Consider the following 23,185-nt stretch of genomic DNA (forward strand, 5'->3'; position numbering starts at 1 on the left):
CTGCAAGAGGATTTGAATAAGCTAGATAGATGGGCAAATGAATGGGGGTTTTGGTTTAATGCAGCAAAATGTAAGGTCTTGAGGTTTGGGAAACATCAATGGGATGCAGCATACTCTATGGGAGGAGTTATGCTGGAGGAAGTAGAGGAGACAAGAGATCTAGGGTTGATGGTTGATAGAAACCTGAAGTTTAGGGGACATATTGCAAAGGTGGTGAAGCTAACACAGAGGATTGCTGCAATTATGAGAAGGACACTGACCTGCAGAGATAAGAGGGTTATTATTCTGTTGTATAAGTGTCTGATGAGACCACACTTGGCCTATTGTTCTCAGATTTGGTCTCCAGGATTTGAAGGGGATAAATTAACTATGGAAAGCATACAAAGATGGATGACAAAGATTTCAGGACTGTACAAGGATAGTTACGAGGATCGGCTGAGGGAATGTGGACTGCAGAGTTTGGTAGATAGAAGAAGAAGGAGAGATGATATGATTGAGACTTTTAAACTGTTGAGAGGTGGTTACAGGGTTGACACTGGGGAGTTCTTTCGCTTGGTTGAACAGCGGGAAGGAGTGATGACAAGAGGCCATCCCTGGAGGTTACGAAAGGAAACTGTGAGCAAGAGCGTGAGGAGTGGTTTCTTTGCGTGGAGGGTGGTTGAACTGTGGAATGCATTGCCTGATGGAGTGGTGAGAGCAAGAACGGTCAATGAGTTTAAGGAGTGGTATGATAGACTTTGTGTTTCTTAGGGGGGATCTCCCCTCGATGAGTCTTGACAGACTTTATGTTCTAAGGAAGGACCTCCTACGATGAGTCTTTCGACTCCATGGAGGCCTGAATAATAATAATAATAATAAAATTTGTACTGAAATGATTAATAAAGCACAGATGCATACCATACACTCATAAATGTATCAGTTTCTCTCTGTTTAATTTTATATGATCTCCATTATGATGTGGAAGTGCAAGTAAAAAAAAAAAAAAAAAAAAATTACTAACAGTCTGGTTTTCCATATTAATTTCATATTTAGAACATGAGAATTCCCATCTCCCATTTGTTTCAGATAAATGTTCTACATGGTGAAAAAAAAAACATATTTAAACATATTTCATGCAATACATAGGTGTGAAATAATATCTAATATAAATAATACATTATTATATAGTATGTATTAAATATGAAATTTAAAGGTAATTCTTAATTTCAACTACTGAAGGATATAAGTACTATATAATATAATCTGTGGTAGAAGGCTTTTGTTGTTTGTTTTGGTTTTAATAGAGTATGGCAGCTATGGTCATATATCACCATTGTGATAGAAAGAATTCTTAAACATTTAATGAAATAAAACAGAAATGATAAACTGTTCAGTTTCTCCCACACGCAAGGCAACTGATTAAATCTGTTAATGTTTAGTAATTTAAATGATAATAGAACCAAATATAATCAACTTACTGTACTCCTGTGATCTCTTATTCTTGTGATATTTTGCAATTCTTCTAGGGGTTTCAACAAACTGGGAAAAAAATCTGTTTTTATGAGGCAGTACTTTCCCATGAAATGCTTTGTGGAATATCTGACAGATGAAATTGTCATATCAATACATTCTTCATAGGCTCCAAGAGCAAAAAAAGTTCCCGCCAGCACCCCTTGAGGTGGCTTTCCAGTAGCATCTATCACTTTAAGGAAGGAAACAAAAAAAAAAAAAAGAAAGAAAAAGAAAAACAGTCAATTAATTTTGGAATGGTAAATGTGAGTAATAAATATATTTGAAGAAGAAGACATAAATAAAATAAGCAAAAACCCAACGGAAGTAATAATCTCAGCAGCCAATGAATTCAAAAGCAACAAACAACAAAAAGACCATAAACTTTCAGAGGAAACCTTTCAGCTACTAAAAAAGAGACGAAATATGAAACAAGTCAAAAACTTAATTTCTAAAATAGAATATGCAGAACTATGCAAAACAATAAGGAAAAAGATGAGAAATGAAATAAGATCTTATAACACTAAAAATAAAAGAAACAATTGAAAATAATAAAAATATGAAAATACTAAGCAAACATTTATCAGTTGGCAAAAGTCAAATAACTGCAATAAAAGATAAGAATGGAACTACAATGAGGAACCAAGAACATATCCTAAGCAGGCTAGAAGAATTTTATAAAGAACTCTATAGTGATCCTTCAATAAATAAATCAAATATAAATAACTCTTCTCCATCCCATATGGAATTCATTCACCCCGCCCCCATTCACTTCAGATGAAATAAAACAAGCATTAAAACAAATGGAAAATGTCCTGGTGAAGATCTAATTCATATAGAATTAATTAAATGGAGAGAAAACAATATAATTCACCATATCACAAACTTACTAAATCTATGCTAGAAGCAGGGAAGATACCAGAGAATTGGAAAAATGCTACTCTGATACTGTTATTTAAAAAAGGGGACAAAGAAGAAATAAAGAACTATAGACCAATTAGCATTCTCTCTAATCTGTACAAAATTCTCACAAAAGTAATAACCAACAGGTTAACACCTCTTCTAGACTCAAATCAACCAGTAGAACAAGCAGGATTCCATAAAGGCTTTAACACAATTGATCATATTCATGCAGTAAAACAAATAACAGAAAAGCAGAAGAAAACCAATTGCCTCTCTGTTTAGCCTTCATTGGTTATGAAAAAGCATTTGATTCCATCAAAACTAATGCAATAATCAAAGCACTCCAGAATCAGGGAGTTCCTGGAGAATATATGGACCTCCTCCACGCAATATACCTCACTGCAACAGCAACAATCCAAATTCACATTAGCAATAAAATATCAATTGAAAAAAAGTGTCCGATAAGGAGACTCTCTATCACCCAAAATCTTCACAGCAGACCTTCAAGAAATATTTAATAATATAAACTGGACAAACCTTGGTATAAAAATTAATAACAGAAACTTAACACACCTAAGATGTGCAGATGATATCATAATTTTTGCAAACATTCCAGAAGACCTTAATATAATGACAGAAGACCTATATCATGAAAGCAGAAAAGTCGGTCTAAAGATAAACAGAGAAAAAACTAAAATCATGTTTAATCATTTTGTAACACCAAAAAACATAATAATCAAGGAAAAGAAGGAGTAGCCATTGTATTCAACACTAAATACAAGGCTAATCTTCTTGAATGGCAGGCAGTCTCAAGTAGAGTGATGTGGGCAAATATCAGAATGGGGAACTGGACAATGAGACTTATTTGTGCCTATGGTCCCACAGAAGGTTCTACTAAGGTAGAAGTGGAGGAAAATTTTGATGCTTTAGAGAAAGCAACTGACACAATGAAAAAGGAAAAGTTGGTCCTTGTTGGGGATCTAAATAGCAGAGTAGGAAATGATTGTCAGACATACAAAAATATATTGGGAAAATTTGGAGAAAAGAGCAAAGCTAATTAGGGATAACTACCTCAGACAGTATGTAACAGAAGGCACACAAGGATTGAGGATCTTGGATTTGGTCATCTCATCAGAGGATGTAATTATAAATGAGGTGTCAAATCATTCACCAATTGGTGAGAGTGACCATGAGATGATTGCCTGGGTGGTTGCCAGCAGTGCGAGGACCTCTGTGAGAAAAGGGTACATGTGGAACTACAAGGGGGGGGGGGTGATTATGAAGAGCTCAGGAGACAGCTTGCGGTTGTAGCGTGGAATGATGAGTTAGCTGAAAAAGAGATCAATGCAGCTTGGGGGATTTTCAAAAACTGTTTAGTAGATGCAATGTCTAAATGTATTCCAAGGTGAGAAAGTTAAATAAGGTGGGTGTGAGATGGATGAATAAAGAGATTAAGCATGCGATATACAGAGAAAAAGGGCATTGTGGAGACAGCATAAGAAAAGTGGAAATAACCAATTCCATGAGGTCTACAAAGACCAGGCAAGGAGGGTGACTTGGTTGGTGAGGGCAGCTAAAGAGAGGTATGAATAGCAGTTAGCTAATGAAGTCAAAAAGAATCCTAAGGAGTTCTTTCAATACGTAGCCAGCAAAAGAAAGAATGATTATGGAGGGATGACAGTGATAGGAGAAAATGGTATAAAGACAGCTGTTGCAGAATGTGTGGTGGAGATACTTAATGAGCAGTTCATAAAGGTCTTTCAATCTTGTGAATGTGACTTCATGGAGAGATTGAGAGCAGTAGATGATGGGGAGGAGAGACTGACTGTAAGTGAGCAAGAGGTGTATGGGGAGTTGAGTAAACTAGATATCAATAAGGCTGTGGGACGCGATAATATATCACCACGTATTCTGAAGGAATGTGCCAGGGAGTTGACACCTATCTTGACATATTTTTTTAGTACGAGTCTTGCACTCGATCAAGTCTCTAAGGAGTGGAAGGAGGGCAAGATTGTGCCGTTTCATAAAGCATCAAACTATAGGCCTATCTGTGTATCAGGTGTTGTGGTTAAATTGTTGGAGAAACTTGTGAGAACTAGGATCCAGAGTTGGGTTGATAACAATGGTATTATCTTTGATGGATAGCATGGATTTGCTAAAGGGAGGTCATGTTTTAGTAATCTACTTACTTATTACAATAAAGTGACTGCTTCCTTGGACAGAGGAGAAGGATACACAGTAATATACTTGGATTTCGCAAAGGCTTTTGATAGAGTACCTCATGATAGGTTGACAGTCAAACTAGAGTAGATGGGGTTGGATATTAGTGCATTGGATTGGAGACTGGCTATCTGATAGGTATCAACAAGTTGTGTATGGGGGGTGCGATATCCAGGAAAAGGAAAGTCACTAGTGGTCTGTTTTAGGTCCATTACGGTTTAACTTGTATATTAATGATATAGGTGAAGATTTGGATGGAGATATTCAGTTGTTTGCAGATGATGCAAAGTTAGGACGAACCATGAAGTGTAGTGAGGATGTTGTGGGCTTACAAGAAGACTTGAATAAATTGAGTGATTGGACATGGAAATGGGGATGTGGGTTCAATGTTGCAAAATGTAAGGTATTAAAATTTGGAAAACAAAGATGGGATGCAGAATTTATGCTTGGTGAGAATATATTGTTGGAGGTAGAGGAAATAAGAGATCTGGGGGTGATAGTGGATAAGGATCTAAAATTTAGGGGACACATCAACAAAATTGTGAAGACAACACAAAGGCTTCTGGGAATGATGCAGAGGACACTGACGTGTAGAAGTAAGGAGATTCTTGTTACGTTGTATAAGGCTTTGATTAGGCCACACATGGACTATTGTGCCCAGATTTGGTCACCAGGTTTTCAGAAGGATGAAGAAATGTTGGAAAGTGGCAAAGGAGACTGACTAAGGTAGTTTCTGACCTCTGGAATGTTGAGTATGAGGAAAGATTGAGAAGGTGTAATTTGCAGAGTCAGGTGGACAGAAGGAAGAGGGGAAATATGATAGAGATCTACAAGTTGGTAAGGGGTTGTTATAGGATCAATGCTGGAGAAGTTTTACAGAGAATAGTGGGAGATCAGGGGGAGAACCAGATAAAAGGAACCTCCCAGATGAGTCTTTGACTCCATGAGGTCTTGGGGTGGTAATAATAATAATAATGACAAATATTTGTTGGATTTCTGCTCAGGACATGGACTGGTTATTACTAACACCATGTTCCAACATAAAAATGTGCAAAAATTCACATGGAGAGAAGAGGCAAGAAATAAGAAAAGTCTCATTGATTACGTTACTGTTTGATAGCGATGTTTTCTTCCTTGTGCAGGACACCAGAGTGTACAGAGGATTTGAAATTGGAAGTAATCACTATGTAGTCTTGAGCAGGATAAAATTGAATTTCATATTGAAAAGAATAACATGTAAGAAAGTTTTAAAGCGAATAAAAGTTGAACAGCTCTCAGATGTGAACTGACTAAAATACACAAAGATTATTGAAGAAAAAATGAAAGAGTTTGAGAACAGGAACCAAACTTTAGAGATTCAGTGGCAAGCCTTGAAGAAAACCTTGATTGATTCAGCCAGAGAGGCATGGTGAGGTTGTCTGCAAGGATAGAAAAATCAGAACTCCATGGTGGACACAGGAAGTTAAACAGGCAGTGAAGGAAAAGAAGAAAGCATATCAAAAGTTCCTGGCAAATAAGTCAGCTTGTGCTCTTAGAGAATACAGAGACAAATGTAAGAAAGCTAAACACTATGTAAAACTAGCTAAACAAAAGTCATGGGAGGACTTTGGCAAGAACACAAAAAATAAGTATCAAGAAGGTGGTAAAATATTTTGGAGGTTGTTGAAGACGCTTAGAAATCGAGGAAAGAGTACTGTAGGGTCATGTAAGGTGACATGAAAACGGGAGAAAAAGATATCCTTGAAGTATGGAGAAATTACTTTGAAAAACTGCTAAATGAAACAAGCAACGATGACAGCACAGTGGTAAAAAACACTGACCAGGCATGCAGTCAGGAATATATATTCCATACTTGAAGTAGAAAAAGCCCTCAAAGGCTTGAAATGTGGAAATGCAACAGGAGTAGATCATATTCAACCAGAAATGCTGAAGTATGATGGTATAAAAGTCTTACAGTGGCTGCACTGCATAGTTCAGAATGCCTGGACAGAGGGACGAATTCTCGATGATTGGAGTAGAACTCTCATAGTACCCACATATAAAAAGGGAAATAAAACTGAATGTGAGAATTGCAGAGGTATTTCCCTATTGAGTGTTCCTGGCAAGATCTATGCAAGTATACTTGAGAAACGGTTGAGAAGAATTGTGGAAGAAAAGCTTGGTGAAGAACAAGCTGGATTCAGGCCAAATAGAGGCTGTCAGGATCAGATCTTCACTTTACGACAAACAGTTGAGAAATCATGGGAATATAACAAAGATCTGTATTTAAGTTTTGTCGATTTGGAAAAGGCATATGACAAGGTGCCAATTAATGTGATGGCATCACATTAAAAGATAAGTGAAACACCTAGATAAGAAGCCAGACATCACTCTTCACCAAAAGCGACTAAAATGGAAATGGGCCAGACATCTATTCCAGAAGAGAAGATGAGTGATGGACCACCATACTAACGAACTGGATTCCTAAAGAAGGGAAACGAGGCCAAGGACATCCTAAAAGAAGGTGGAGTGATGAATTGTCAAATTTTGTTGGGGGAAATTGGTCAACCATTGCCAAGAACAGAGAAAGGTGGAAAGAACTGGAGGAGGCCTTCATCCAGTAGTGGACAGAAAATGGCTGAAAAGAAGAAGAAATGTGAGTATAGTAAATCACATAATACAAAGCCATTCATCGTCTTAGTATTCAGATTCTACTCCAAAAATGTCTTACACTTTTCAAGTGCAGAAATTTTGAAATGCTATACAAGCAAGATTCAAGAAATCAAATATGATCGCTGGTAACAATTATGGTTTTTATAAATGTTTAATGATAGAATGAAACTGTATCACTCAGCAGTTTATATGGCAGTTTGCAATTGATATAGTGTTGCTCTAGAATTGTTGTGTATATACTATTCCAGCAATTCTAAACTTCTTTTTCTGAGACGTGTCTTTAGCCTAGTTACAAGGAAGATGTAGTTTTGCCCTCCAATTAGAGAGATGGGTTTGGATTATTATTACTCAGGCACTCTGTGGAGTCCAAAGATTTACTATTCACACAATATCTCACACTTCTCCTGAACTCATTCACTGACATAAATTCGCTCCTGACCAACTCTGGCAACCATTCCACCCATTCACCACTTTCAAAACAAAAATGTTTTGAAACCCATGGTTTGTGTTTTGAAACTTTGTATAAGTGGTTAGCAGAAACCTCATTTCTGCTAACCACTTATACAATTTCCAGGGGTGACTCCTTGTTTCTCCCTTTTTTTTGTCATGTACTGAAAAATGTCTTCTACATCACTCCTATAAAATTCATAGTCATATATGCTGGCCTGGTTGGCCAAGTGGTTAGCATATCCGCTCTCCAGCCAAAAGGCTGCGGGTTAGAATCCTGCTGTGGGCATGGATGGTTGTTTGTAAAAATACTAGTGGTGGTGGGTGGTAGATGGCGTTGGTGTAGACGATGAAGGTAGTTGCGGTTGGTGGAGACGGAGAGTTGTAGAATAGGTACCCTCCTTCGATGAGTCTTTGGACTCCTTGGAGGTCTTATGTAATAATAATATATGTTTTTATTACAGCCCATCTTTCTGCCTATCTTTGTAACCCACAACTCTTACTTGCTTCTGGACCCTCTCCACCACTCCTTCATCAGGAACTCAATGACATCTGCATGCAATAGTATAGATGTGACTATATCAAAGTCTCATAAAGAGGGATAATGATCTCCTTATCTCTACTTGTCAGAATGTTCTTTAACATTAAAGTAATATCACAATCTATTCTGTACACTACTGCAACATGCCCTCTGACCTTAAATACCTTGTCCACAATCTCCCTTCCCCCAAACCCCCAGCCTTAGCACCAGCATGGCTGGCTGAGTGGTTAGTGTACCCACTGTCCAGCCAAGAAGCTGTGGGTTCAAATCCTGGCAAGAATGTTTGTGATTGTCATATTAATTGTTTACCATATGTAATGCTGTAACCTGTGCCCTGGCACAGTATGATCTTTGATATCTTTGCACCATAAAAATCAAATCAAACTCAAACTCTAGCCTTAGCATGCAGTCCATTTTCAATTCTTTCAATGCCAGACAACACAAAGTTAAGAATGCAGTGAGCAGATATACGAGAAGACATCTAAATCAAGTTTATCTAAATTGCTTAGAGCAGTGCTTACCAAATTATGGGCGGCAGCCCCCTTGGGGACAGTAAGTTTTGTTGAGGGGGGGGGGGATGAAATAATGAAAACAAATTTAAAATGTTTTAAGACTAAGTAGTTCTCTTTTATTAATCTTAAAAGAAATGTATTTAATTTTTATTATTTATTATTTCTTTTTTGTTATTTTTTTATATTTTAATGGAAAAAAATCACACATTGGTGTTGGTTCACAAATTTTGCTTCCTGCATATTTTGGCAATTAATGAAGATTAGTAAACGTATGTTTATTCATATAAGTTTCATTTTAAAGGTATTGATAAGAAGCACAAAAAAGCTTACAAACACAAAATATTGAATATAAATACAATAAATATTATCATATGTCTGTATTATGGGGGTCGTGAAATATTTTAATTTTTCCAAAGGGGGCCTTGGCATCCATAAGTTTGGGAAGCACTGGCCTAGAGGGCAAACAATATCTACTGAATACCTACAATGATTATCAGTTATTAAGAAACTGAAAATAGTTGGATTATCTGGTATTTTGATCAATATCTGAAAAGTTTGTGTGAGATCAATGGTGAGAAGAATATCTCTGAATTAATCTCTACCTGCTGAATTAGTATAACTGGAAAAGAAAGCAAATAGACATATTTATGTAGTGAAGAAAAGAAGAAATTTAAATGTGTAAAAAATTGTGAGATTTAAGCAGCACAATAGGAAATGAATCCCAGACATATGGAAATGGTTTGGAAAAATAGATGCTGTCACTCTTGACATTTCCTGTTAAACAATTTCTATCCTTTTGTCTACCTGCCCCTGTCTGTAACTGGACAGCCAGCTTTCCTTCTGTTTACTACATGCCTGGTTGATGACCCCTCTCTCTCTCTCTTTTTGAGTTTCACCACTAATGCAGTGTGGTGTACATAATTAATCTACTTGCAATCACCACTAAATTCACAGCTTTTCTGATGAGAGTATACTCATTTAGCCTAAACATTCGACAAACTATACAGTGCTCAGATATCCCAGGCCGCTTCAAGATTATCTCCAATGAATGCCTTAGACATTGATATCCATATTATCCTTTGATGGGACAAGAAGAACTTAGTAGTCGCTTTCAATGCTACTAAAATATAGTCTTGCTATTTCTCTCACAAAAGGGATCTTGGCTCATATATCCTTACCCTCAGTAATACTTAATTCAGCAGACAGAATTAGATCTCTCTCTTGGCTTGGATGGACATTTATGGCCAGCCTTTCCTGGCATAAAGATATCACATCACTAGTTTCCTCAGCATATAAAAAACTAGGTATTCTCTTCTGCTCAAGATCCTATTTTTAAACCACTCAACTGCTAACAAATCCAAAATGCACCTTTACTTAGAATACTGCTCAAACATGTGTACTTAGAACATTCTCAATACTGTCCAGAGGAAGGCAATTTGGCTCATGGATGATCCTTCCCTTACAGACTCACTTCAACTTCTATCTCACAGATGCACTGTTTCAGCTCTGCCTCTGCTACAGGTGGCCATTCAATGCTTCACTGAACTAGTAACCATCATTTTTCTACTTTCTATTGGGCCTGTCAAAACAAGGGTGGCAGCTGGTCAGAATCCATTTTCAATACAACTACAAACACAGTAAACATGATTCTCCTCTTTCTCTTTTATTCTATCTACTTCTGTCCTCTGGAACAGCCTTCCTCATGAAGTATTCTCAAATTACTACAACTTTTACTCTTCAAGAAAATCATCCATAAACTTCTTCTTTCACAATCCTTACCTGTACACTAAACATGGCACTGAAGTGCTTATAGGTATTTCTCATGTGTGGAATCAATAAAAAAAATTGCCAGAAAAAGAAGCAGGCCTGTGTAACTCAGTGGAAGTGGTGCTTGCATCCTCCATGCCAGGTCATCCAAGGGTAGATTTAAGTTCAAGTCTAGTTGCTGACTGGAGGAACTTATTCTAAGCCTATCATTGGCAGGTTCCTGAGTTAGTCGATCTCTCACATTTTTCCCCCTGGAAACTCGGGTTTTTCATCCTGTAAACTCGAGAAAATCAACCAGAGAACCCACATTATTTCAGACAGTAACATATCCTGTTAGGTTTAGGTACCAAGAGATAGCAGCACTTGTTTGCCCATCTCTTCATCGGTGCTGCTTATAATTAGCAATAGACACAGACCAGCTGTCTTTGATTGACTACTAGCGTTTGGAGACTGCCCACTCAGTCTCCAAAAGCTAGGGTTGAAAGGTCTTGTCTACTCATTATAAGGGAATAAAAGGTATTAGCTGATTTTTTTTTTTTTTTCAATATGGCTCCCATCCATGAAAGGTTTATTTGTAAACCTATAGTACATTTGTACCATGGGTAAGCCAAGGACTTTTTTTGTTCTATTTTATTGATTTTATATATATATACATTTTTTTCCCCTATTTTTATTCATTTTTTACTTAAGTCTGGCAACCCTGCTCTAGAGACAAAACATGGAACTTTTCCAACCAACTTCAGGCCTCCAATAAGCAAGGCAGTGGTCTCAAACTGGGCAATGATATTCATCTCCCACGTACAACGTGATAGTGAAACTTAGAATTTACTAAAAGAACAGTTGGAGAGATTGAAAAAAAAAACCCAGTAAAACATGGAAAAGGCAATTGCGAGAATAACCTGATTAGGCAAAAAGACTAATAAGCTTTTCATGAATCATTGAGGGTCTTTAGCTGTGGACTTCACAACTGCAACCATCTTGAGGTATATCCTGGTATGTCCTACGTCTGTGGATGCATGTGTTCATGGGGCTGGTTTGCTTGTTTTGGGGGACGAAAAACCAGAGTTTCTGGGTGAAATAATCCCTCCCTACCTCCATATGAGACTGGCTAACTCACCTTTAGTCAAAAGAGACCAGATAAAGGTTCCCCACATCTTGGATGGGAACTAAACCCAGGTCTTTCCGACCAAAGGGCTTTGTCTATACCAACTGAGCTATGGAGGCTCAATAATGAATGGTGCTAGACAGGAAATATGACGATAATGTTTGACAACAGATGGACAAAGAGAATCTCAAAAGTCATCAAGGATTAAACATCAAAAACCTGGTAAGTCACCAGTAAGATGGGATGATGAGATCAAAAGACATTATAGCCATTTATGATGCAGGGATGCACAAGATTGGTTCAAATGAAAGAAACATGAAGAGGCATTCATCCAGCAGTATAATGAAGAAAGTCATAGATGATATACCTTTGTGATTTCTAACTGAACTGAATAACTGCTGTCACAAATTTAATATTATATTCTGAAATAAAAAGACCAAAACTATGAAAATACATTTGAATTTTCATAGTTCTGCATTCTGAATGGAGAATATATTCAACAAGTAAAATAGTTCAGCTATTTAAGCACAAGATTTGCTTATTCTGTTGTCTGGAAACAGACAACAGAATAAGCAAAGCTGGTATGATGGGGAGCCAGGTGAATAAATTTATAAGAAATAAGAGTGAAATTAGCCAAAACACTAGAATCTATTTAAACTAATACAATATGTTCAAACCAATTTTCACTTATGGATATGGTTAGAAATATAGCTGATCAAAAACTAGAAAGCAGAGATATGGGTTCTAAGAAACATTAGGGGAGTGAACAAATGACAGCAATAGCAGAATCATCTTACAAAAATGAAGATATTTGGAAAGAGACTGGCATTGTTAGCATTAAAGAATGTGTGGGCATAACTAATCTGAGGTGATATGGTATCTAAATCAGAATGAGAGAGGAAAAGTTAGCAAAAACAAGTGTTTGATAGCAGGGAAAAAACCAGAGAAAGTCACAGATCTATGCAGACTAGTGCCATTAGAAGGGTGCTAGAAGACCAAAAATTTAAGATGTGACAACATGCATCCTAATAAATAACAGATTAATTTGGGTTAATTTTTATTTATTATTATTATTTTTTTTTTTTTTGTGATTCCCACCCACAAAATCCATTTTGATAAAGTATGGAGACTAACTACTATTGTGTTAAGAATAATTACTTTAATTTCCCAACATTTCAATGTTCATATTAAGGTCATCATGTGAAGTGTATACACACACACACACATATATATATATATATATATATATATATATATATATATATATATATATACACACAGAGACAAGCTATATTACATTACAATTCAAACAGTATGTCAAGGTAACACTGATTTGATCAACCATTATTCTAGTGACAGAAAAAAAAAATTTTTTTTTCTCTCACTAGTCTCCATAAATTTCTCGAAATGAATGCATCAATTTGTAACATTAAAAAAGGGGCTTCTCATAACCCATCTGCAAAAGGCTGTAAACCAATAGTGTAAGTCTTAAAAAAAAAAAAACCTCCTCCACTACCATGAATGGATTGTTTTATTTTATTTATTTATTTACATAATCTGGAAACCCTGCTCTATAGACCAAACAAGAGCTCTTCAAGTGACTTCAGGCCTTGAATAAGCTGGGCAGTGGTATCATGTCAGGAGATAAAGTCATTTACTGTATATGAAGTTAACAATAACGTAACCTTACTCAAGTAGCATATTATCGTGGTGTGTACTTCTCCAGGATACATATCAGGAATTTCATGATGATAATGATCAGAAAAGAAAGACAAAGAATTACAGTGGAGAAGACAACAACAAGTCAATTTCTTTACAAACTTCTACACAGCATTAAATGATTCCTAAAGGTTTTGGCTACTGATTTAGGTATTCTTTTTTTAAAGTAAGACATACCTCACAGAACACAGAAGTCATGCAATCTTATATAGAGCACTTGTTAACATTAATGTCAGCACAGAAAACACACATCTGGAGATAATATTATTATTACATGACACCTCCAGGGAGTCCACCTACTCCACCACTCTCTGTCTCCACCAACTACTTTCACCATCTACTGCCAACCACCACTACTAGTATTTTCACAGACAGTCACAGCATCAATGCCCACGGTGGGATTCGAACCCAGCAGCCTTTTGGCTGGAGAACAGATACGCTAACCACTCGGCCAACCTGGCTGGCAAAAAACGTACATTAACTAACTAAATTTATTTAGCTCATTAGATTATATGCTAAGCATGTGTATGCACACCAACAGGAAGGCAATTCTACCACTGCTACACCCATCTAGCATAGTTCTGGTAAAGTGAGACAGCTGAATGTGTTATTTGGAAAATGTAGTGCTCTGACAGATTCTAGAAATAGTCTCTCAAATTTATGAGAGGCTATTTCTAGATTATCAGTTAATTATTATGTCTGGCCATGAGTGGTAAATATCAATATGAGTGATAATCAAAGTCTGGGCATCCATACCAGACATCCAGAGTAGACTTTTACAAGCATCCATACTTTATGAAGGATCCTCTACTAATACAAACTTCAATGTCTCCTTTGATTCTTCAAAAGAGAGATGCAAAAGAGAGGCGATTTGATTTAGGAGCCCTTAATACTTGTAGCTCAGTGACTTAGGCTGACTTATATTCAAGCTGTAGAGGATGTCTGAGATCTTTATATTTTTCACTATTTCATTACAATTTGTTTCCACAGCATGCTTATTTGTACTTAGCAATTATATTTACTGTCTGAAGATGCATTGTGTGATACCAGTGAAACATAAGCAAATCTCTCCATCCATTCTGATATTATAGCGAACACTCAGTTGACTAAATATCACCACAGACCTCTCTCTTTAACCTCAGTCTAATGTCTAATTTAAAAAAAAAAAAAAAAATGGAAGGGCTGTCCTGCCATGTCCAGATCATCCTCTCGTGCTGAGCAGGTTTGTCTATTTAGCTTCTTGTTCATGGACAAAAAAACCAAAATTTCCTGGGTATTAAAGCAAGCTATAAATTTGCATATTCCTTTGTTCAAATCTCTAATGCATACCCATTTATGACCTCAAACTGTTATTCAATAAAAAGGCATTAGCCTTAACAAAATATTCAAAATAACATATGCTGCTAGATTATAATTGCTGTACTAAGATAGAACATAAGAAAATGATCAACAGGTTAATCTCTTGCAGTAAGACTATTATTAACAAAAAATAAAGATTATATTTTGAAATCACAAATTGTTTGGCATTACCTTAAATTATTAAAAGCAAAAAGTTTCTACTGAGATGACTTATTCAGTAACAGTGAATTAATAATATGATAAAATGAGATTTTCATTTTATTGTATTATTATTAATTTGTAAGAGAAGGAAAGAAGCAAGTGATAAAAATGGATAAATATCAAGATTAACATTTGTTTTATTAAGCTTGATTTAACTTTTCTTTTGACTTCAAGTTTTAGCTTATAATTTTGGATTTGATCATTAATAAGGGTCAGGGCTAACTAATTACACAAAATCCTACTCACCGCAAAAAATGTACTACACCAAGTCCCCCCCCCCCCCCCATATAGTTAATATGTCCAAATGTTGGCCAAGTGGTTAGCATATCTACTCTCCAGCCAAAAGGCTGTGGGTTCGAATCCCGCTGTGGACATGTGTTTGTGATGTCTGCAAAAATACAAGTAGTGGTGGTCGTGGTAGATGGCATTGGTGTAGATGAAGAAGGTAGTTGTGGTTTGTTGTAGTTGGTGGATTGAGTGGTGGAGACGGAGAGTTGTAGAGTAGGTGCCCTCCCTCAACAAGTCTTTGGGCTTCCTGGAGGTGTCACGTAATAAAAATAATAATAGGAGTTTCATAAAGTGATTAGTGGTGCTGTATCATTGTTTGGAGACCATTTCCATTACATGAGAACCATTCTAAGGAGGAGAAGTCAATAAATAATAACAATAGGAAGAACAGTAAAACAACAGTTTTTTTGAAAATATAAACTGTTATATTATTTTTTGTTACCAATGGCCTTTTATATTACGCATATTCTTCTGTGTTTTCTTAGTTTTTTTAAAAAAATTTCCGTTTAAAAAATAATTTTTTATTAAATATAACATTCTATTTTAGCCACTCTACAACTACTCACCACAGGCAAGTGTATTTGTCAAGTTCTGGTTATGATGTATGTTATTTCCAATAATTCATTTTCTATATATACATATATATATATATTCATACTGTATATGTATTATTTTTTTTCTTTCTTACATTAATAAAAAATTCATGAGTGTTCTAGTTGTTTCCAGGAAGACCATCGATTTCATTAAAGTAAGCCAAGTTTCTATGTTGTTAGCAGTGACAGATTCCAGTGGCAAGGGAAAGGTTTTAGGTTTTATTGATGGATGAGCAAATCAGGTCATACGACACCATTCTAAAAGTTAATCAGTAGCATTTGGTCAGGTGAAGTGTATTTTAATAATACTAACAATAATGTCAATTTTATTTTGTTATATAAGTACTCCCACAATCCTCATATAGAGAAAATACAAAAAAAAAAAAAAAAAAATTAATTGATATTATTTACTTCAATTGGAGCTCTGCTTTCCTATCTATTGTTGTAAATTTTTCAATGACCATATCATAGAAATTTGGTTTTTTCTTCAATTCTGCAATTAAGGCTTTCTCTATAGATAACTGAGAGAGAGAACTCAATTTTTTTTGACCTCGAGAAGACTGAAAGTAAGTCTTGATTCTCTTCAAAGCTGAAAAACTATACTCTTTTGAATATATTGCAGCTGGGATGGTGCAGATTAAATTAGCTAGTTTATAAGTTTCCTCAAAAGCAGTAGCCATACAGTTACCATGAAACCACTGTAGAATTTCATATGGAGATTTTCCTTCGAGATCGTCAGAGCTGTAAAGGACCATTAATTCATTTTTCAATAAGTGACCATCAAATATGCCCTTATAGACTTTCTCTGCTTTGAGTACAAGCCATTGAGGAAAATGAGTTCTAAGTTTATATGTATCAAATTTTTCACAATTCAATAAACCCAAGAACTCAATCTTTTCAATGTTTGAAAAACGAGTTAACACATGACAAATAAGGTTGTCAATGATCTCATAAAAAAGTGTTCTGTACTTCCCTTCTACAGAATTTTCTCCATCACATTTTGCTCTTTTCAATTCTTTGGGCTGCGTCACATCATTTGATGCCTTCCATAGAAGAGGAAACTCTGTTTGTCGTTTTATTTGTAAGCAATTTCGAAATTCTCTTATTTTAACAGCACAAAAAGTTATATCTAGGCTTTTTGTCTGCAGTGTATTGAACAGAATGTCTGAATATGCAAATACAGAAGAAAAAAGTTTAAGTAAAAACACTGTTTCAAATTTTGTTAAGAATTTCCTGTATCCAAGTGCTGCCATTCTGTCATTTGCACTACAGCCCTCCTGGTTTTCAATACTTTCAAAATACTGCTGGATTAATACCCTGTGTTCCTCAATCACATTCACCAAACGAGAACTGAAAGGCCATCCAGTAGCTGTAAAGGAAGGAATTTTCCTTTTCAGATATTCTGTTAAAGTATAAGTTCTCTTTGCTGAATGCAATGCAAAGGTAGCAATCCCATTTATGGTAGAAAAAAATATATTGCATTCTTTGATGTTGCTAAGGCCCTGGGAAAGAACAAAATTCAATACATGATCATAACAGTGCACATGAAGAGCATGTGGGTATATTTCTACTACTTTATGTTGAAGATCGTTGAAGTGGTCACCCATAACTGATGCCCCATCATATACCAGAGCCACAAGCTTCGATTCTAATTTAAACCTGGAAACTACATTTGTCACATGATTAAATAGTGTATCAGAACTTCTGTAATCACAGACATCAGTAAAACCAACAAATATTTCCTGAATTTTACCATCATAAATATACCTCAACACTGTACATAACTGTGAAACCATCTGATTATCAGAAGTTTCATCCAAGATAATAGCAACATAAGGTGCTTCTTGAATTTGTCTTGAAATTTCATCAAGAGCCACTTCATGAATAGCTTTGATTAAATCCTTTTGAAAGGCAGATGATATGACCTTTAAAAAAACTGTATCTAAATGATCATTCAAGAGGGAATCATAAGATTTAAAAAAATGCAAGAACTCAATAAAGTTGCCTCTGTTGACAGATGAATCAGATTCATCACAGTCTATAAAAGGGAGTTGCTGATCTGCCAGGAGACAAGTCACATCAATTAATCGCTTCAAAATGTCTCTGTTTCTTTGAACTTTTTTACTGTGTTCAGAGTTATATTTCTGTTGACTGTCAACTACCGCATTAATACTTTGCTGACTAAAATGTATAAGGTCCAGTGTGCATTGCAAATGTGCTGCAGATGATTTGTGTTTCTTCTCCGAAGCACCCAAATGATTAAGGTCATCATATCCAGTTGAACTCCAAGCGGTATCACGTTTTGAAAACAATAAACATGGCCAACAAAATAATTTATTGAGATTTTTACAACCTGTTAACCACGGGTGCGCATTATATTGTGAAACTTTAAAATTCCTGGTATAAACAACTTTTTTATCCATGTGCACTCTTTTAAGATAAGCCAAAGGAGGGCATGGTCTCCCATCTTTTATTATCTTCCGTTTCTCATGTAAATTTCTCTTTGAAAAGGGTACTTCTAATAATTGTTGAATTACACTTTTTCCTTCCTCACAAAAACTCATTGTTCAGTGACACAGTAAAAAAAAAATATAAAAAAAGTTGTTTTAACACAGAAAGTTAAAATCATCACAAAAAACTGCACTGTTTACCTCACACAAAACCAACAAACAAAAAAAACTACAATTCAACAAGTAAACAAAAGTATGTTCCACTAATAACCATGTTCTCCCTCTCAGAGGGATGCATGCGCAAAATCAAGGACAGGGTAAAAAATGACATGTTATAATAAGCAGAGCTGAGCACTGCTACAATTAATATAACTACAATGATTCCAAACAAAGTGCACAGAAAACTGGATGTGGCTATCGCAAAATAGTCACGCGGCGCGCTAGTAGCGAGACCGTTTTGTATCATTTGTAGGCTGGCTAAATTTTTATTCGTTTGGGTGGTGGTTAGATGGGGAAGTGCTATATACTTATTTTTGCAAAATAACAAATACATCTTGTCTGCGGATTACTGATTTAACTTACATTAAATTTTCACCTGTGATTTTAGAGTTAATTGTCACTTACACACAAATTAGGAAGGTATGAGAACTTCAAGGGGAGAGATGTTGATGATGCGTGGGAGATTCTCAAGGAGTATTTGAAGAAAGCTGTATCAGACTGTATTCCCAGAGTCAGAAGGAGAAATCAAGTAGAAGTAAAATGGATGAATAATACTATTAAACAGGAGTTTCAGATAAAGAAAAGGTTGTGGAGGACGTATAAAGAAAAATGTGATGAGCGTTCCAATGAGCAATATAAGGTACAGGCAAAGAGAGTAACCTGCATGGTAAGGAAAGTCAAAGCTAATTATGAGAGGAAGCCAGCTGATGAATCCAAAAGAAACCCTAAAGAGTTCTTTCACTATGTGGCTAGTAAAAGGAAGAATATCCATGGAAAGATTACTTTAAAAGGTGTCGATGGTAGGGAAATTACTGAAGCTAATCAAATAGTTGAGTTGCTTAGTGATCATTTCGCAAAAGTGTACCATCTTCGTAGTGATAGTGCAGTGTCAGATGTGCCATTCACTGATGAGAGTATAGAGATTTTAAATTCAGAGGGAATACTGAACTGTGTCGAAGAAAGCTCATAGGATTATTTGGTTATTGAAGAACACACTAACATGCACAGCTAAGGAAGTTATTATTCCACTTTATAAGGCGTTGATACGTCCATATCTGTATTACTGTACTCGGGCCTAGTTGCCCGAGAACTTGGAGATGAGAAAGTGATAGAAAAGATTCAGAGACGAGTGACCAAGTTTGTGAGGGGGATGTAAGGAAAGTTCCTTACAGTGATAGATTTAAAATTTGGGGATTGCAAAGGTTGATCAAGAGGGGAAGAAGAGGGGGATATGATAGAAACATTTCAGTTACTAAAATGTTTTTATAAGATTAATGCAGGGGATATATTTCAGCAATGGGGTAGTGGTGAGAAGAAAAAGAGGTCATTCCTGGAAATTAAATAAGAGTGTGCTTAACAAAGGCATGAGGACTAGATTTTTCTCTTGAACAGTGATGAATGAATGAAATGTGTTGCCCAACTCAATTGTGAGTGCTACGTCTGTAAATGAGTTCAAGAAGTGGTATGATACATATTGTGTGGACAGTTTGAATCTCCCGAGATGAGTCTCCGGACTTGATGAAGATACTGGATAATGATAATATTAATTATTCATTTCAAATCTTGAACAAAAATCCACAAGTACTCTCATTTTCATGGAGGAAAGATTTCCTCCATGCAGATCTACCACTCTGTCTGTAACTTTGATGAGTGTAAAGGCAATCGGCTCGTGTGATAATTATGCACAGGCAGATTAATATTTCATTAAGGCTTGATACAGCCTAATCTCAGAAACACATAAAATTGCATAGACCTAAATAACGTGTCAGCCAGAAATTGGATAATTATACTTTCTACTCTTCTAAGTGTACCGTATATCCTCTAGAAGCATTTGATGATGATGATGATAGGCCTGTATAGCTCAGTGGAAGTGGCACTTGCATCCTATGCGCTTGGTCGCTCGAAGTTAGATTTAGATTCGAGCCCAGTCGCCGACTGGAGGAACTTTTTCTAATCCCATCTTCGACCGGTTCATGAGTTAGTCGATCTCTGGCACGGGAAAGCGGGTTTTTTCCTCCTAAAAAGTTTTTTAGGTTTTTCATCTCAGGTTTTTCATCCCGTAAACTCAAGAAAATCGACCGTAGTACCCACATTATTTCAGACAGTAACATTGCCGGCCTGATTGTCTGAGTGGTTAGTGTATTCGCTCTCCAGCCAAAAAACCTAGGGTTCGAATCCCGCCTTGGGCACGGATGTTTGTGATTGTCTGAGAAAATATTCGTCGTGGTGGGAATAGTTGGCGTTGGTGTAGATGATGATGATGGTTTGCTGTAGTTGGGTGGAGGCAGAGTGCTGTAGAGCAGGTACCCTCCTTTGATGAGTCTTGGGATTCCTTGGAGGTTTCACGTAATAATAATAATAATAATAATAATAATAATAATAATAATAATAATAATAATAATAATAATATCCTGTTAGGGTTAGCCACCCAGAGATGGCAGCACTTGTTTGCTGGTATCTTCATTAGTAGCTGACTATAATTAGTGATAGACATGGGCCAGCTCTCTCTGGTTGACTACCTGTAGTGATTGAACTGCCCACTCAGTCTCCAAAAGCTAGATAGGGTATAAAGGCCTTGCCTACTCCCTATAAGGGAATATAAGGCATTAGCTGAGTTTATTATTATTATTATTATTATTATTATTATTATTATTATTATTATTATTATTATTATTATTATGCCGGAAAGGCCTATGCAGCTCAGTGGAAGTTGCAACAAATATTCATGGAAAAAACGAAGCAAACTTGCTAACTTATGTCAATGACATAACACTCACTCTAGAAATTGAAAAATCCATGGAGGAAACAACAAAAATATTTGACTCCTTTGCAAAGGTACTACCTTTTAGGATGAATGCGGCGAAGTCTTGCTGTTTTGTGGTCGGCGACTGGAAAGAGGAACCTAAAATGCCAGCGGCAATGTTGAGAAAAAACTACTTGCCAATATTAGGAATAAAAATTCGATGCCTACACACATATGCCGATCCATGGAAACAGTTGTATGAAGCCATATTAAAAAAATTAATAACATGCGAAATAGACACCTTTTTGTGAGAGGCAAAGCTAGGATTTGCAATATGTATTTAGCCTCTCGATTGTGGTACAAAATACATGACATTCCAAACCATGGACAATGGGCAGATAAAGTTCATAGGCTCTTTGCGGCATACACATGGGGGTTCACAATATGAACCAATGCGCCGTACAACACTCTTCCACGAAATAGAAGCTGGAGGTTTCAGTCTAGTTAATATATACCTAAAAACATTAATAATCTGAGCCATAACTGCAGTAAACGCACACTCTAAATCATACCACGGATACGTAGTGCAAAAGTGCCTTCCTGAAAAAGTCATCAGCGATCCAAAAAAAAAAAAAAAAAGCCACAAAGTATGTTTACTGAAATGGCTGAAATATATCGGTTTAAAGAAGAAAATTACGGCATCGAGAAGTTACTACATACAAATCAAGAGCAATATATGCAAAGCTGTCTAGAACCATTTTCCCAATACCTCAGCATCGAGAACAAAAAAGAGAAGAGATCAAACTAAGTTCAGTCTTAAACAATGTATTTCGTCTTCCAATAAGTCAGTTCTATAAAACATTTTCTTTAAAGTTCATCATGCATGTTTGCAAACCAAAATGTGGGTTGTGGCAAAAGAATACTGTTGGATGGTCTTGCAACCTGCCAATTCTGTAAATAGCCAGAAACATTTTACTACATGATGATTTATTGTAAGCAAGCAGAAGAAATATGGAATCTTGTGAAACAAAGGATGCCACAGAAACAAATGATAAATGAAAATCTAATATATTGGATAACTAGAAAAAGTTAAGCAAAGTACAAAGAATTATAATTATTATAACTATGTTTACTATTTGGACATACAGATGTGACCATATGTATGACAGAACAGGTGGTGCAAATATACAAACAAAGTTGTATCGATAGGTTCAAGATGTCATAAGGAGCTCTATACTTTTGAAAGAGATGAACGGAAAGGAATGGGAGTCCTTAGGAACTCACTTGCATCAAATTAACCAAGGCTACCTTTCAGATAGCTAAACAGAAAAAACCTTCATATGAGTTGTGTGTGTGTGTGTGTGCAGTGGCGTAGCTAGGGGGAGGGGGGGGTGCGGCACTTTTCACTTGAGACACAATTTTATTTTTCGACGATTTTTCTATTTACGTTAACTTAGAAATTTTATTACTTAATAATTAGTTTTCAACAACTATACTTACAACTAAAATAAACATAAACATAGTCTTTTAATTTCTTTCCCTACGTCGTTTCGACTTTTTGTAATATTTTTGGTGTGTATTGAGAGGGGCGGCAAAAGCTCTAGCTACGTCACTGTGTGTGTGTGTGTGTGTGTGTGTGTGTGTGTGTGTGTGTGTGTGTGTGTGTGTGTGTGTGTGTGTGTGTGTGTGTGTGTGTGTGTGTGTGTGTGTGTGTGTGTGTGTGTGTGAGGGAGGGAGAGAGAGAGAGAGAGAGAGAGAGAGGGCATCAGCTAATAAGCCAATTTCTGAAATGTTAAATGAACTTTATGAATATTTAGGGACAAAAAGAATAAAATAGAGATAGGAGTGTTATTGAAATGCAGCCAATGAGAATAGATGTTGTATTACAGGATAGTGAAAAGAGCTCATTTGAGGCTATTTGGTGTGAGATTGAGACTAGTAGAACAAAATATACAGTTGGATGCTGCTGTTGACCAGG

The 23,185-nt window shown here is 36.2% G+C and overlaps 1 protein-coding gene across 4 annotated transcripts in view; it reads right to left on the minus strand.

Moving 5' to 3' along the window:
- The window catches only part of LOC150098036 (nose resistant to fluoxetine protein 6-like), a 202,238-nt gene extending 183,584 nt beyond the window's left edge, over positions 1 to 18,654 (minus strand). For 2 of the 4 annotated variants that reach the window (XR_016549590.1, XM_090406345.1), the window contains exons 1-2: positions 16,207 to 16,273; positions 1,458 to 1,681 (exon numbers count right to left, since the gene is read on the minus strand). Coding sequence is in view for 3 of the 4 variants with exons in the window: in XM_090406345.1 (XP_090262471.1) it covers positions 1,458 to 1,681; position 16,207 (225 nt within the window). In the remaining variant the exon portion in view is untranslated. Of the gene's footprint in view, positions 1 to 1,457; positions 1,682 to 15,890; positions 15,966 to 16,206 lie in introns of those variants that run through there. The other 2 variants (XM_090406346.1, XM_090406344.1) reach the window with 2 other exon arrangements.
- Between the last annotated feature and the right edge of the window lie 4,531 nt (positions 18,655 to 23,185).

Source organism: Typopeltis vanoorti, chromosome 16 (genome assembly GCF_054136105.1).
Source record: "Typopeltis vanoorti isolate ZY-2024b chromosome 16, IOZ_Tvanoo_1.0, whole genome shotgun sequence".
Taxonomy (NCBI): domain Eukaryota; kingdom Metazoa; phylum Arthropoda; class Arachnida; order Uropygi; family Thelyphonidae; genus Typopeltis; species Typopeltis vanoorti.